Source organism: Balaenoptera musculus, chromosome 1 (genome assembly GCF_009873245.2).
Source record: "Balaenoptera musculus isolate JJ_BM4_2016_0621 chromosome 1, mBalMus1.pri.v3, whole genome shotgun sequence".
Lineage (NCBI taxonomy): Eukaryota > Metazoa > Chordata > Mammalia > Artiodactyla > Balaenopteridae > Balaenoptera > Balaenoptera musculus.
In genome coordinates, this window is record NC_045785.1 from 12,775,088 (window position 1) to 12,789,059 (window position 13,972).

The 13,972-nt window shown below is 50.0% G+C and overlaps 1 protein-coding gene across 1 annotated transcript in view; it reads right to left on the reverse strand.

The window, feature by feature from the left end:
- Nucleotides 1–600: 600 nt before the first annotated feature.
- Nucleotides 601–13,972, reverse strand: part of LOC118886787 (protein-arginine deiminase type-2) — a 49,923-nt gene continuing 36,551 nt past the window's right edge. Inside the window, exons 10-16 of the mRNA XM_036837016.1 lie at nt 13,446–13,553; nt 11,233–11,384; nt 9,199–9,343; nt 8,342–8,435; nt 6,566–6,651; nt 4,343–4,471; nt 601–3,673 (exon numbers count right to left, since the gene is read on the reverse strand). Of these exons, the coding sequence (XP_036692911.1) occupies nt 3,440–3,673; nt 4,343–4,471; nt 6,566–6,651; nt 8,342–8,435; nt 9,199–9,343; nt 11,233–11,384; nt 13,446–13,553 (948 nt within the window). The 3' untranslated portion in view covers nt 601–3,439. The remainder of the gene's footprint in view (nt 3,674–4,342; nt 4,472–6,565; nt 6,652–8,341; nt 8,436–9,198; nt 9,344–11,232; nt 11,385–13,445; nt 13,554–13,972) is intronic.

Here is a 13,972-nt window from a genome sequence, read left to right on the forward strand (position 1 = left end):
GAACTAAGATCCTGCAACCCATATGGTGTGGCAAAAACCAAAACAAAAAACAAAACTACGGGTGGATGATTGCCCGTGGGCTACGGGTGCCCCCCTGCCTGTTTGGAGAGCCAAAGTCCCCATAGCTAATGACCGACTCGTGTAGGTACACGAAACTCGGCCTCCAGATGGAACAACTGAGCTGCCACTTATGCTCTAGAGCTCTCCTGTGACCAGGCTGAGGCTACATCTGAAATCACACTCTTGGCTTCTTCCCATTCCTGGTCCTGTTCCCTCCACTCCCTGGTTTCTCCTGGAGGCTCTTCCTTAATAAGTCACTTGTTCCCAAATGCTCACCTCGGGGTCTGCTTCTGGGGAGCCCCACCAGAAACACTGTCAGACTTTATTGTGGGTGTTGGTCTTGACCTTGGGTGGTGGCCATTTGATACACACCTACTGAATGCGTGTGGGATTCCAAACCCTTGAGATACCCTTGCTGAGAGCCCTGACCCTGTATGCAGAAGGGCAGGGGCTGGAGGACCAGGAGAGGGCCCGCGTATGGCCTGCCTCCTTCCAGGCCGTGGCCGTGAAGCAACCATGAACAACACACCAACAGCCACATGACTTCCCCTCTGACCATTTATTTTCTTGCTGTTTACTCAGGTTCTTCCCCAAACATCTTTTGATCACCAGCATGGCCTCTCGTACAGAAAGTTGAAACTGTGCCCCGCTTCTTGCCATCTTCATGATACCCCCTGCTCTCTTATACAAAATATTTCTAAATAAAGATTGAAACAGGAACTTAGCTGAGTTTTGCAACACAGAAGTGTATTCTAGGTCTACATTTATAGAAAGTGGTGGGTGGGGAAGAGTGATGAGTCCAGGAGGGACTGGGGGAGATGTCCACGCCAAGGGTAGTCACATGAGTGGGCAAGCAAGATGGGAATGAGTGAGTCCTGGGGGCTCCAGAATCATCAGAAGTTACTGACTTATTGATGGGGAGAGCCTTAGAAAAATCTAGAAACACACACTGTCTCCACCTGGGAAGCACTCACTTCCCTTTAAGGCAGACTAGAAAAAAATGAAAGAAAGCCCCAAAACCCACATTAACCAAACACACACACGCACACACACACCCCAAAGTCTAAGTCTCCAGATAAACATCCACAAATAGGCACTTGGTGTCTTCAGCTCTGGGGTTGGAGAGATCTGGGGCTTTGGCTCCCAAAGGCAGGAGCCACTGTCCCCAAAGGGGGGGACAACAGCTTCTGAAGGCCCTGGGGTCTGATCTGTTAGGTGGTACTGGCCCAGCTGGATGGGAAGGAGGCCTGTTTAAAGAAGACCCAACCCCCTCATTTCACTGAGATAGTGACCTCCTGGAAGCTCTGTGTCCTGTGCATTTCCTGAATATAGCGAATTGGTATTTTTAAAGAGCACATCACTGAAAGGGCAGATGCTGGCCATTTAAGTCTGGGCATCTCAGGTTGGGAACTGACCGGCTCCATGAGGCAGGGGCCAGATGCAGTTTGCTACTAAGCACTGTGTCCTCAGGGCCCACCACTGTGCCTGGCACTTAGGAGGCATACAATATATGTTTGTTGAATGAGTGAATAATCCAAGAAGAAAATCCCATTCTCCAAGAATACAAATTTACAACCTTTTCATTGGTTATATATCAGTTCCTCTCTAACCCTCAAAGTGGAATTATAATTCACTTATTCTCCTGAATCAGCTGGCCTTAAAGGAATTTTTTTTTAGCTGAAACTGAGTCTTTTCAGTTGGAGCCAGAGAATGAATCTGATTATGTCCAAATTAGAGGGTCTTCAGCAAATGCAGTGAGAAACTTCAATGGGATAATCAATCTGTCTCTAAGGCCAGCAGCTGGCCCAGAACTGGCTGTTCAGGCTGGAGGTTAGGACAGGGTCTTTATGTGTTGGATCTGAGGTCTGGAGAGGAGGGGCAGGTCTTTAATTGTGTCCTGGGGGAAGGTCTGAGCCTGGCTGGTGGGGAAGAAGTCCTTGTCTAGCTGTCTGGAGAGACGGCATTAGAACAGGAAGTGGAGGCTGTGAGAGGAGGGAGGTCAGGGACTGGCCAGAGAATCAAGAACCCAGCAAGAGAAGATGGATATGGCTCACCCTGGGGCATCTTTATACAGTGAACTCTCAGGCCACAAGGATGCTGGTGGAGAAACCCCCAAGCATCTGGGAGAGCCTGGGTCCATGAGAAAGAAGAAGCATAAGAGTCTTGTAAACAGAGAAGGCTGCTCTGATAAAATCCACTTCCAGGGAAGGTTCTAAGCTCAATTACTGGACCCTCAGGGAATCTAAGTCTAAGGAGGCTGGCCAACGGTGTCTACACTGCAGAGGGAAAGCCAAGGGGATTTGATGGAGGCTGTTAAGCAATGAATAATTGGGGGTGTCCAGGTGGCCAAGGGAGGTGAATTTCAAAGGATGATGACAGTTCAAGGTACACCTGGGGTTCCAGAATCCCTTTCCATGCCATCTACCTTGACCCACAAGGCATGGCTACAGGGACAACCGGTCATCCCAGAACCTCCTTCCCTTCTCCCCTCATTCAATTTTGGACAAGAGACTAAAGATTCTCTGGGGAAGGGTTTGGGTAAAGCGGTTTTTGTTTTGCTTTGTTTTTCACGTCAGGGCTATACAGACACTGGCCAAATGTCCAGCTATTTTCAGGAAGGACAGCATGGAGGCTCAGGGGGTGACTTCGTGGACCCTGAGGCCCTTCTGAGGGAAGGCAAGGCGCAGATATCTCAAATCCCCTCCCACTGCCTGAAGGCCCCACAATGGCTGCCTCCAGTGCACGTCAGGAAGGGGGATCCTCTGGGGGTGCGAAGAGTCTGGAGAACTCAGGGAAGGAGGGAGGTGCCCAGGCCCCTGTAGTGTGAACCCTGACAGTCAGATTTTCTCCTTCTCCTGATACGAGTGCCTGACTCAGCTTTGCTTGCTGAGCAGCCACTTCAAACACGGCGATCTTGAGTAAACACGTTGCCAGCCACACAACTGGACGAAGAGCCAGGCCGCCTCCCCCCACTGAGGCTCCTTTCTTTTAGAGATCTTGATTGCTTTTGATAACTGACCATTTGGGCCACCTGCCTTTTTCCTCTTTCCTCGCTTTAAATTCCCACTCTTATGCTTTAAATTCACCAGTAAAGAGTGAGCCCTCGAAATCCTAGGCCCTCACCCTCAACTCCCATAAAAGCAGAACCCCAGTTCCGTGGGTTCTCTCTCTCTCTCCCCATGACCTCACTGTGTGGCCCCAGGTGTGCCAGGTCCTGTAAGTAAAAATCAAACAAAAAGTAATAAACGTTTCCCCCCAAGTTTCCTGATAGTTATTGCTGAAGGGCATTTTGCAATCATAATAAAAACCACAAGCGTTGGTCCAGCCTCAACACTGGTTGCTGATGGGCTGTGACAGGCACACAACAGCCCCCTGCAGGTCAGGGCACCATGTGCCACCACTTGAAGGTGAAGGGCTTCCTGCGCACGTTGGTGCCGCAGTGCACCTCCCCCAGAAATTTGTGGTAGGCGGAGATGTCATCCACGAAGGTGCAGCAGAGGCCCAGGGGCTCCAGCAGGGAGCACACATGTGTCTCCAGGCAGCACACCTCCTCAACCTGGGGCCCGAATGGCTTGGGGATGCCCAGGTCCTTGTTGAGCACAATCATGTTCACCTGCAACAGGGAGGCGGGGGCCACAGCCCCGTTTAGTGAGCACCTACTACGCCCCACCCTGTTCTAAGCTCACTGAACCTTCCCAACAACCCTATGAAGTGGGGATTGTGATTATCCCCATTTTACAGATGAACTGAGGCTCGGGGGGGCTAAGCAACTCATACGTGGAAGAGCTGAGTGGAAAACCAGGCAACCCACCCCTGTATAATGTGTATGTCCATGCATGTGCATGCGGCTATATATGTACGCATCAGCGTGTGCATTGCATGCATGCGTGTATGTGTGTTTTCATGTGTGTGTACATGTGTGTATATATGTATCTATGTGTGTGTGTATGTGTGTTCTAACCTCCTTCTGTCACATAGAAGACTCTCCTCTATGATAACAAGAATCCCTCCTGTCTATAAAGGCCTTTTTAATTTACAAAACACTCTCCAATCTGTTAAAGGATCCCCCAGGACCCCAGGGGGCAGCTAGAATAAGGATATCACCCCAGAAGGGAATGAGGCCCAGAAAGGGCGAGTGCCTGGGGTGGGTGGGAGGCCACACAGCAAATCAGCCAGGACTGGGACCCAGGCCTCCTGATTGGACAGCCTCAGCCGAGGGGTCCCTCTGGATCTGGCTGCCCCTGACTGGCTTGGATGAGGTTTGGGGTCCAGAGCGCCTCACCATGTTTGGGAAGAAGGCTCTGGCCTGGCGGCTCTCGTCCATCTTGAAGAGGGCAGGCAGGTCGATGATGTCCTGCTCCGTCAGCCCCAGCTCCTTCTTGAGGATGTCGCGGTTCCAGTCCAAGCAGCGCTGGGCAACGGGGAAGAAGGGAGGGCAGGCGAGTGAGGGGACACCCCTGCCACCTTTGTCAACCTCACCCCTGCCTGCAGGGGACCCGGCACTCCAGGGAGAGTGTCAACCTCACCCCGGCACTCCAGCACGCGCCGACCTCTCTGGCGCCCCTCCCACCAGTAATGGTAGTAATAAAGAGAACGAGAGAGAAGATTACAGAAATAATACTAGAAAACCACAGAAATAACACTAGTGAGGGCTCATTTACTGAGCACCACCTACTACAAGCCAGACCCTGTGCTAAGTGCTTGCTATGCAGTATCTCATTGAATCTTTAGGCTGTCCCGTGTGGTGAGAATAACAGTGACAATGATTTTGATTAATAATAATTAAAACTAATATGTACAAGAACCCTAAGTGTACTGTTCTAAGTGCTTTACATACATTACTTATTCAAGTCTCAACCTCATGAGGTAGACACTATTATTAGCCCCTTATTAGAGACTCTACCCAAAATGTAGAGTCCTTAGTGAGTTGCCCAAGGTCCAACTGCCAAAACGAGGGGCCATGATTTGACCTGAGATCTACCCGATGCCAAAAAATGTCCACCGAGGGGAGTTACAAAAAAGTCAACTTTCAAATAGCCAGTGAGGCATTACGTGAACTTTGGGAAACTCTGCAGTTGCTTCTACAGCATCCACTCCACCCCTCCCCCTGAAATGTAGCAGCCAGTTATTGGGTTGGGTTGACTACACCCTGCCCTCCTGGTGACAGCTAATTAGTGGACCCTTGCCCCTGCCTCTTTGCTCCAGTGATTGGTTCAAGGATGGGCAATAAACCAGGATTAAGGGAATCAGTATATGGAATTCCCCTGGCTACAATAATTGGTTCAGGTTGGCACAATCAGAGTGAAATGCAAAGCTTTTGTTTAATTGTTGGGGGCACAGACCTCCCTCTTTGTGGATGGTGTGCTGGATGGATGTGAGACCTTGAACTGTTACAGCTATACTCCTGCCATGAGGGCACCTGTAGAGCCCAAGAAGTGCAGAGAAATGGAGCTGGAGCCCTGATCAACCTGTGCCTGAAATCCATACCACTGCTGGACTTTCTACTCATATGAGTCAATTAAGCCATTTAAAAAAATCAGTTTGAGCTTTTAAATTTAAACTTGATACTCTAAATGTGCCCATGCAGGGCTTCCTCGGTGGCACAGTGGTTGAGAATCTGCCTGCCAATTCAGGGGACATGGGTTCGAGCCCTGGTCCAGGAAGATCCCCCATGCCATGGAGCAACTAAGCCTGTGCGCCACAACTACTGAGCCTGAGTGCCACAACTACTGAAGCCCGTGCACCTAGAGCCCGTGCTCTGCAACAAGAGAAGCCACCGCAGTGAGAAGCCCACGCACCACGACAAAGAGTAGCCCCTGCTCGCCGCAGCTAGAGAAACCCCGCGTGCTGCAACAAAGATCCAAAGCAGATAAATAAATAAATAGATAGATAGATAGATAGATAGATAGATAGATAAATAAATAAATAAATAAATAAATAAATAAATAAATAAATAAATATGCCCATGCAAATAAAGAGAGATCTAATTCAACTAAATATGACCCTTTTGACTGGTATCTACTTCTGGATACAATCTTTGAGATTTAGGGACTCAAAAGGTGGGATTCATCCATAGATAGAAAACTTCAGGGATCTCTGATCCCCTAAAACAAATAAAAATTCATGGCATGTGTTTACATATGAAATTTTCTGGAGAGCAGGTCTGTAGTTTTCATCATATTTTAATGAGTGTGGGTCTCCCCCAGATGCTGTGGGCTCTAGCCTTACAGAGCCCTTGGTTCTTTAGTACTGCCTGATAAACCTTCCTTCCCAGGTCTCCTGTCTGCTTCTAGCCTCCACTGACCTGCACATCCCAGCTTTGTCACCCCATTCAGCCTCCAGTTTAGAGGCGTAAACCAGGAGGGCTGGACCGAATGCTTGTTGAGGCCCTTCCCTCTGTCATGTGTCCTGAACCCTTGGCCATTTCCTATGGAAGCCCCGAGGATGTGACAGGTGCCATTGGTCATAGCCGTGTCCCTCCCATGGGCCCCTGCCCCGCCCTCACCTGGAAGTACTGGTTCTCCTGCACGAGGCTCTCATTGGACAGAATCTTGTTGATGGTGATTCGCTTGCTGCTCATCCCGCCCAAGCCTGCGGGGGTCAGAGGACAGGAGACAGTCTAGCTTTAGGTGTCCAGCCTGGGCGCTCCCCTTAGCCAAGGCCCCCAGCTTCTGGGCTAACTCTTAGGATGAGGGAGAGGGGCTGGGACAGGCTGGGGCACAGGAGGGCAACCCCAGGGGTAACTCCTTTCCCCAGGGTTGGCCATGTCACCTGGGCCAGGGATGGGGTGGCAGCTGTCTTGCTCTCTCTCTGGCCAGAGGGTAGGGTGGTACAAGAAGCCTGCTTCTAAGGATGAGCAGCAGACCAGAGGGAGTGTGGCAGAAGCAGGATGCCAAGGGGTGTCACCCTTCCTGTTTTCCATACCTGCCTCATGCTTGGCCCTTGTCCTGGTCTATGCCTGCATCTGCCTCCTATTCCATCATGATGGCCCACGTGGCTTCTGGCTTGATTAGTGATACCTAATGCTCATGGAGCGCCTGCTATGTGGCAGGTAGTCTTCTAGATATTTACATGGATTAACTCAATAATCCTCCCCACATTTCTATAAGGTAGCTTCCAGCATTAAAGATGAAGAAATGGAGGCACAGAGAAGTTACATGACTCGTCCAAGGTCTTACAGCTAGTGGCAGAGCCCGTAAGCAGACCAGGCAGTCTGATTCCAGAGCCTAAGCTATTGACTCTTTTTTTCCCTGCCTGATGCTGGTCCACTGTGTTTCCTAGTCTTGTAGCTTGTTAGTGGCAAAGAGATCGGTGCTGTTGCACCCTGTACCTGAGCTGTCTCCACACCACCCCTTGGACCTATTTGTACAAAGATAATAGTTCCTATATCCTTATGGGTAGCTTTGAGGGGTTAATATAGAAAGAAGCCTCCAGAAAGTCAAGACTCATGCCTGCCAATCTAAAAAAAATTTCCTATCAGTAGGAATTAAAAAATGACAGTGGTCTTAAGTTGGTCTTGTCCATCCCAGACACCAGCCACTATCAGGAATACTGCCTTTAGACACGGAGGGTGGTAATGTATGTAAGTATCAACCAGCCTTAGGGATGCAGACTTCTGGGAGCAGGTGGATTAGAGATGCCAACCTGAAAAGTGTCAAAAGGGAATGTAGGAAGAACACATAAGAAATTGTCATGGCCTCTCTAACCTGGCTCACTGTCTGCACCTGATCAGCTTTGTCTCTTTCCATGATTAATTTAAGAGCAAAGCTCATCCCAGTCTGTCTATCCCAGTTATGCGGATGTCTAAATTAAGCAGATGATTTCTCACTCCGGGACTGACGGTGATGATGTCTGACTGTACGTCACGTCTGTCGACTCCCACTTTTCTTCCTTCCCCTCAAGTGCATTATGTATATTCTTCTCTATCTCCCTTCCGAAAACACAAGATCCTTGAACACAGATTGCATGTCAATTTTGAACCATTTAACTCTCCTTGGGGTCTGGTGCCATTTGAAGTATACACTAGGTCCCGAAGAAGTACTACGCACTGTTGATGATCATAAGGGGCAGTGGGCAGCTCGATGGCCCCGTGGGCCACAGCGAGGGTCACAGAGCCCAGGGCTGCTTCCCAACACGGTGACCTCACAGCCCTGGAGCAGGCCGGATGTCCAGGAAGTGGAGCTGGGTGTTCAGGGACAAGGCACTCATCTGCCCTGTCCTCCCAAGGGTCCCTCTGGGGGCTCAGCTCCCTGCTCCCTGCCAAGGCCCTGCGGGCACTCACCTTTGAACATGATGGCCTCCCCATGGCCCTCCTTCTGTTTCTCTCGGAAGAGCTTGTAGCAGGCCGAGGTGCTGGCCATGAGCATCCGGAAATTCTATGAGAGACCATCCAGAGGGCCAGTGTCAGCAGAGAGGAGGTGGCCAAGAAACGTGAAGAAGCCCCCGCTCTCAGGACCCGGGGTCCCACCTGCATATTGTCTCAAGCCACTCCCTGCCGAGCAAAGGCCACCTGGCAGGGTTTTCTCTATTTCAGAGGAATATTTCTCACCCTTCCTGCTATAGAAATTCCTCCACCTCAGCAACGCCATCGAGTCAAAGCTCAGAGTCAAAGGTGACCTTGGACAGAGAGGAAGAGCTTCTCCAAGTGGCCAAGAGGCCAAGCCATTTGCACCAAATTTCCAGGGTTTGAAGTTGCAGCCATTTCTTTTCACTTCTTGGGAAATGAAAGAACCTCTTTCCAGAGCCCCAAGCCCATACACCATTGCTCTCTAGAGCATTATGGCCAGTACAGTAGCCACTAGCCCTGTGGGATTATTGGACACTTGACTTGTGGCTGGTCTGAGTTGAGATGTGCTAAGAGTAAAATACACACCAGATTCTGAACACTTAGTATAAAAAAAGAATGTAAAATCTCTCATGAATAATTTTTATAATGACTACATGTTGAGGTGCTAATATTTTGGATTTATTGGGTTAAACATTTACCTGCCACAGCAACAACGTACAAACCAGCTTCAGCCTACTTCCTTCTTCCTCTCTGCGGTCTGCTTCCTCTAGATACCCCTCTCTGTTGACAAGAGCTGGTAGTACAGGGGTTCTGCACTATCCTATTCACTCCAGCCTCAGGGGCCAGCTCACCTTTATGCCTGGGATGGGGACGAATGTCATGAACTCATCTACATGGCCCACGGTCAGCCAGTCTGAGTAGAGCTCCACAGGTGCCTGAACCTGCTGGGCCTGCAGGAAGTCCCTCACCACCTTGGTCATCCTCCGACCACCAGACCTAGGGTGGGGTTGGGAAGGAGACAGTTCTTCAGAAGGTTGCCCACTGTGCCTGTCTCACCAGAGGGTCTGCAGGAGGAGTTCAGCCTCTAGAATCTAGCCTGGACCCAGAATAGCATTGGCGGAAAAGTCATGGGAAGGAGCCTGAGTTGCAGAGACCCTGGCACAGGCAGAAAGGTGTTTGAGCCCAAGGGGAAAAAGGAGGAGTTAGCTGTAGCCATGGTCTGTGTGAAGAGCATAGAGCCCAGCCTTTGGCCGCTGAGGGTGTCAGTAGGTGTAAGAAGCCAGCTTCTGTGCTCAGGGATCCCTCATGGACTGCTGGAGGGGGCTAGGACACAGGCATGATTCCAAAATCTTCCCTAGCCTATGTACCTCTTCGCTGTTAACTTCTCAACTTCAATCATTTCAAGTGACACCTCTTCCAGGAAGCCCTTCCTGACTTCCACACTCCCAGACTCCCTGAGGTCTTCAATCTCCCCATTACCCTTATAATATAACCCAAAACCCTCACAGTGGCCAACAAATGCCTCTGTGATCTGGCCCCTGCCTGTCCCTCCGACCTCATCTTCCTCCCTTCCTCCTTGTTCTGTTTGCTCTAGCCACATGCTAAACTTGCTACCAAGGTTTTGTCCTTTCTGTTCCTTCTATCTGGAATGCTCCTTCCCTTTGATCTTCCCATGGCTGCTTCCTTCTCATCATCTGAGCCTCAATTCCAAAGTCACTTCCTCAAAAACACAAAAGCCAAAGTGCCCCTGCCCCATCACTCTTTATCATGTACCCTATTTTATCTTCTTCATTGCACCTATTAGCACTCAGAAGTATCTTATTTATTTGCTTGCTTCCATGTTTATTGCCTATACTGCCTCCACCCCTAATGGAAAACTTCCCGAGAGCTGGGACTTTGTCTGTTTTGCTCAATGCTGTCTCCCCGCAGCCCAGAACAATAACCGGCACAGAGAAGACTCTCAATAGATATTTGTCTCTAAGAAGACCCCCCGTGAACTCCCCTAAGGGGGTTAGGGACCCCTCCTTGGGCTTCCCTGACTCTGTATCATTCTATCACTGTACACACCCTCTGTTTCATGTCTGTGATCTCCACCATCTCCTGGAAGGTGTGGGCTGGGCTTCATGTTTGGAACCTCATGTCTGACATAGGGCTTGGTGCTTGGCTGGTGCCTGGGAAATACCTGCTGAATGGATGAGTGACTGTTGAGTGGAGGGAGAAGGAGGGCAGGGTGAGCAAATGGTCACTGTCTGTGTCAGTGGCCTCCCACTGAAGGTAGAGAATCCCATGTGGCTTATAGGGACTTGGTGCCCAAATCCTGGCTGGTCCCATATGTGCAGGTTCCTGGCAGCCCTTTTGTGAAGTGAGGACCCACAGTACTCACTCTCTCCCCAGCAACCGCTCTAAGGAAGAATCTGCCTTCTCATCGACTGGTGGGTGACCTGGGGAGGTAGTGAAGGTGTTGTTGACAGGCCAGGGAGCCAGGGACTCAGGCTTTGGGGCAGAGCCATGTCTTCTCATGTGTCTTTTGTGAATGGGCACCCCCAAGGATTTGTTGGTGTGCTCCCACTGACCCTCTTTTGGTACTCCTTCTCTGAACTCCTTCATCCCTTCCCCACTTTCTTTATAATCTCATTATATTCCCTCCCATTTTGGGAAGAGGGTTATTTATTTAGTTTTGTATTAGATCCTAATTCGTACTAAGATGTAAAGGCTAACTTGGTTTTCTTTCCAAGAGTGTCTGTATCTTGTCAGAGAGTCACGGGAGAGGTTAATTCTCCCAGCCAATCACTCCATGTATGAGCAACCCAGTCTGCTCCTAAAGGGAAACAATAACTCTCCCCGCCCCCTGCCAGTGCCCACAGGCCCACCCTGGCTTCTCTTACAGAGGAAAGCTGCTCCCGATGAGGATCCGGCCCAGGGGGTATGTCTTGCCATTCACGGTCACTGGTGGACTGACCTCTAGGTTCCCAAAGGAATCAAGGCTGGTGACAGGCTCAAAGAGGGGCTCCCGGGTCACGTAGCCAAAATCTGGGCCCTGGGCAAGAGACACCCATCATTAGTCTCTTGCGGCCAGGAGCCCTTAGCCCCAACCCAGCCACCCTCTGATGACCACTTTTCACTACCTCTGGTCTGGCCTTGTGGGCACTTAGCTTCTAGGGGGGGTCACCCATGCTCTTCTGATTCCCACTGATGAGCAGGACCCTGGCATGCGGAGGCTGAGTTTGTGAGCATGTCAGTATGAGCGTGAGAATGAATGTGAATATATGAGTGTCTGTGTGTACATCTGGGTCTCTGGGTGTACCTCTATTTCTTAAACATGGAGACATATTGGTGATTTCTGGATTGGTCCTCATTTTGTGCTATTGACATCCCCACTCATCTCTTAATGTGAGCAAGAAATGGACCTTTGCTGTTGTCAGCTATTGAGATATGGGGGCTGTTTGTTACTGCAGTCTTACCAAGTGAAAGCTGACCAATACATGCAGGAATGGCAGATATGTAACATATATACCATCCCAACCCATTCCCAACTAACCATATTTATTCACGGAGCCCAGATATAGCCTCAGAATCCTTCTTAGCACAGAGCTCCAACAGACTGCAGTTACATGATATAACCCCAGTGACGCCCCCTGAATTTTAAGTTTCCTTTCATGATTTTTTGGTAAAAAAGTAGAGATCTTGCTTGGGAGCTTGCACTGGGGCTGGAACTAAGCTTGTCTGACAAAAATCCTTGCTAATAAAAACCAAAGAGTGAGAAGATGTGGCTTATCCTGGCCCAGCTTAGAGGCTCAAGGGACAGCTGTGCCCAGTAGGGTGAATGGCTGCAGCTTAGTGCTTTCTCGCCTGCGAGCCCCAGATGGCAAGGTGAGACTCGCCAGAGGCTGGGGCAGCTGCGGCTTTACAGCCTCACATGGGCAGGCAGGCATGCAGCACAAAGCTGGGCTTAGCCCAGGCCTCCAGGAACAATGCAGTCCGGGGGCCTTGGTACCAGGCCAGCCTGGAACACTGAAGGCAGGTGGTGACCCAGGAAGAAAGAGTAAGAGTAGGATCTGAGAGGCCTTGGTTCTCCTGCCTGCTGGCTGGTTTGACTACCCCTCATGTTGGAGAAAGTGGACAGTCCTCACCGAGGACAGTGTCCAGGGCTGTGGAATGAGAACCAGAACAGCAGCTAATAATAGTCATTGTATCAGGAGCAGCACGGATGCCTTATATAATGCTTTCAATCTTTGCAATAAGCCTGTGAGGTGGATACTGTTTCTATCCCCATTTTACAGATGAGCAAACTGAGGCTTGAGGAGGTTAAGGTGCTTGCCCAAGGTCACATTGCTGCTAAGGGGTGGAACTGGGACTCAAGGCCAGATCTGTCTGGCATTCCAGGGCTTTGTGCTCACACCACTGGCTCTGCCATCTCCCTGTGATGAAGGGACTAGGTTAGTGACTGTTCTCAAGAAGCAGGTGCGGACCCAGCAAAGGGTTCCCTCTGAGCAGCCCTGATGTCTCACGGGAGGCTGCCCTGTGTGTGACCTTGGCAAAGCCACCTGATCTACCCAGTCTCTGTTTCGTGTTCTGTTCAAGCCTCCCCCTGCCTGTTCAGGGCGGAAGGTGAGGACAGAGACGACTGATTTTGGTTCTGTCCTCATTCACTTGGTTGTTGATGGCATAAAAGGAGAGTGGTAATGACCTCTAGAATTGGGAGTGGGGGTCAGATTGCTTTTTAAAAAACTCATGAACTGAAAAAAGTCACAGCTTTAATGAGCTTTGAAGTTGGAACCATGCTTTTTGACAACTGCTTAACTATAATATTCCTCTTTGAAACTTACTTTGCTGTAAGTTGGAGGTGGGGCAGTGGCAGGAGTTTACCATGAGAGAACTCTCCATGTTTTGGAAAAGCATCAGTTATCAGAGCAGGAAAGGATGTTAGAGATTACTATCCCAACTGACCCATTTTGCAGATGAGAAGATGGAGGCAACAGACTAATTTGCAGTAAACTGATTTGCCAGGGGTGCCCAAGGCCTCCCGACCACTCTGTCCTGTAAGAGTCCCCAGGATTGTGCCCTCCCCCATCCCCCAAGGTGGTCCTCAGCATCTCACCAGGAGCTGCTTCACTGGGAAATCCTTCAGGCTTCCGTCTCTGGGGGAGTCCAGAACCACAGGGAAGCCTTTGTGGGGGGCCTCGATGTAGCCAAACTCGATTTCATCCTGTGGGGACACGGGGAAGAGCCATCAGACGAGCCCAGGGGGCCACCAGTGAATACTAGCCAGCCTCCCCAGTTCTCCTCTCAAGCACATGATGGCAGTGGTTTCTTATATATCCCTCCTTAGATAGTCTCTGCACATCCCCAGCACATTTGTACTCATACTGACCCCATTTTAAAAAACATAACTGGTAACATCTGTATACATTTTCCTGCAAGTAACACCTTAACTGGAAGTGCATTCTTTATTTATAGATTGGCTTCTTTTTAGCTGATGTATGGTACTCCACAGAAAGGCTGTCCAATCATATGGTCACCCCCTTGCCCCGTGGATGGACATTTAGGTTGTTTTGCAGTCTTCTGCTACCCTAAGAAGCTGCAGTGAATTACCTTGTACATTTCTGTCCCTGTGCACACGTGCAC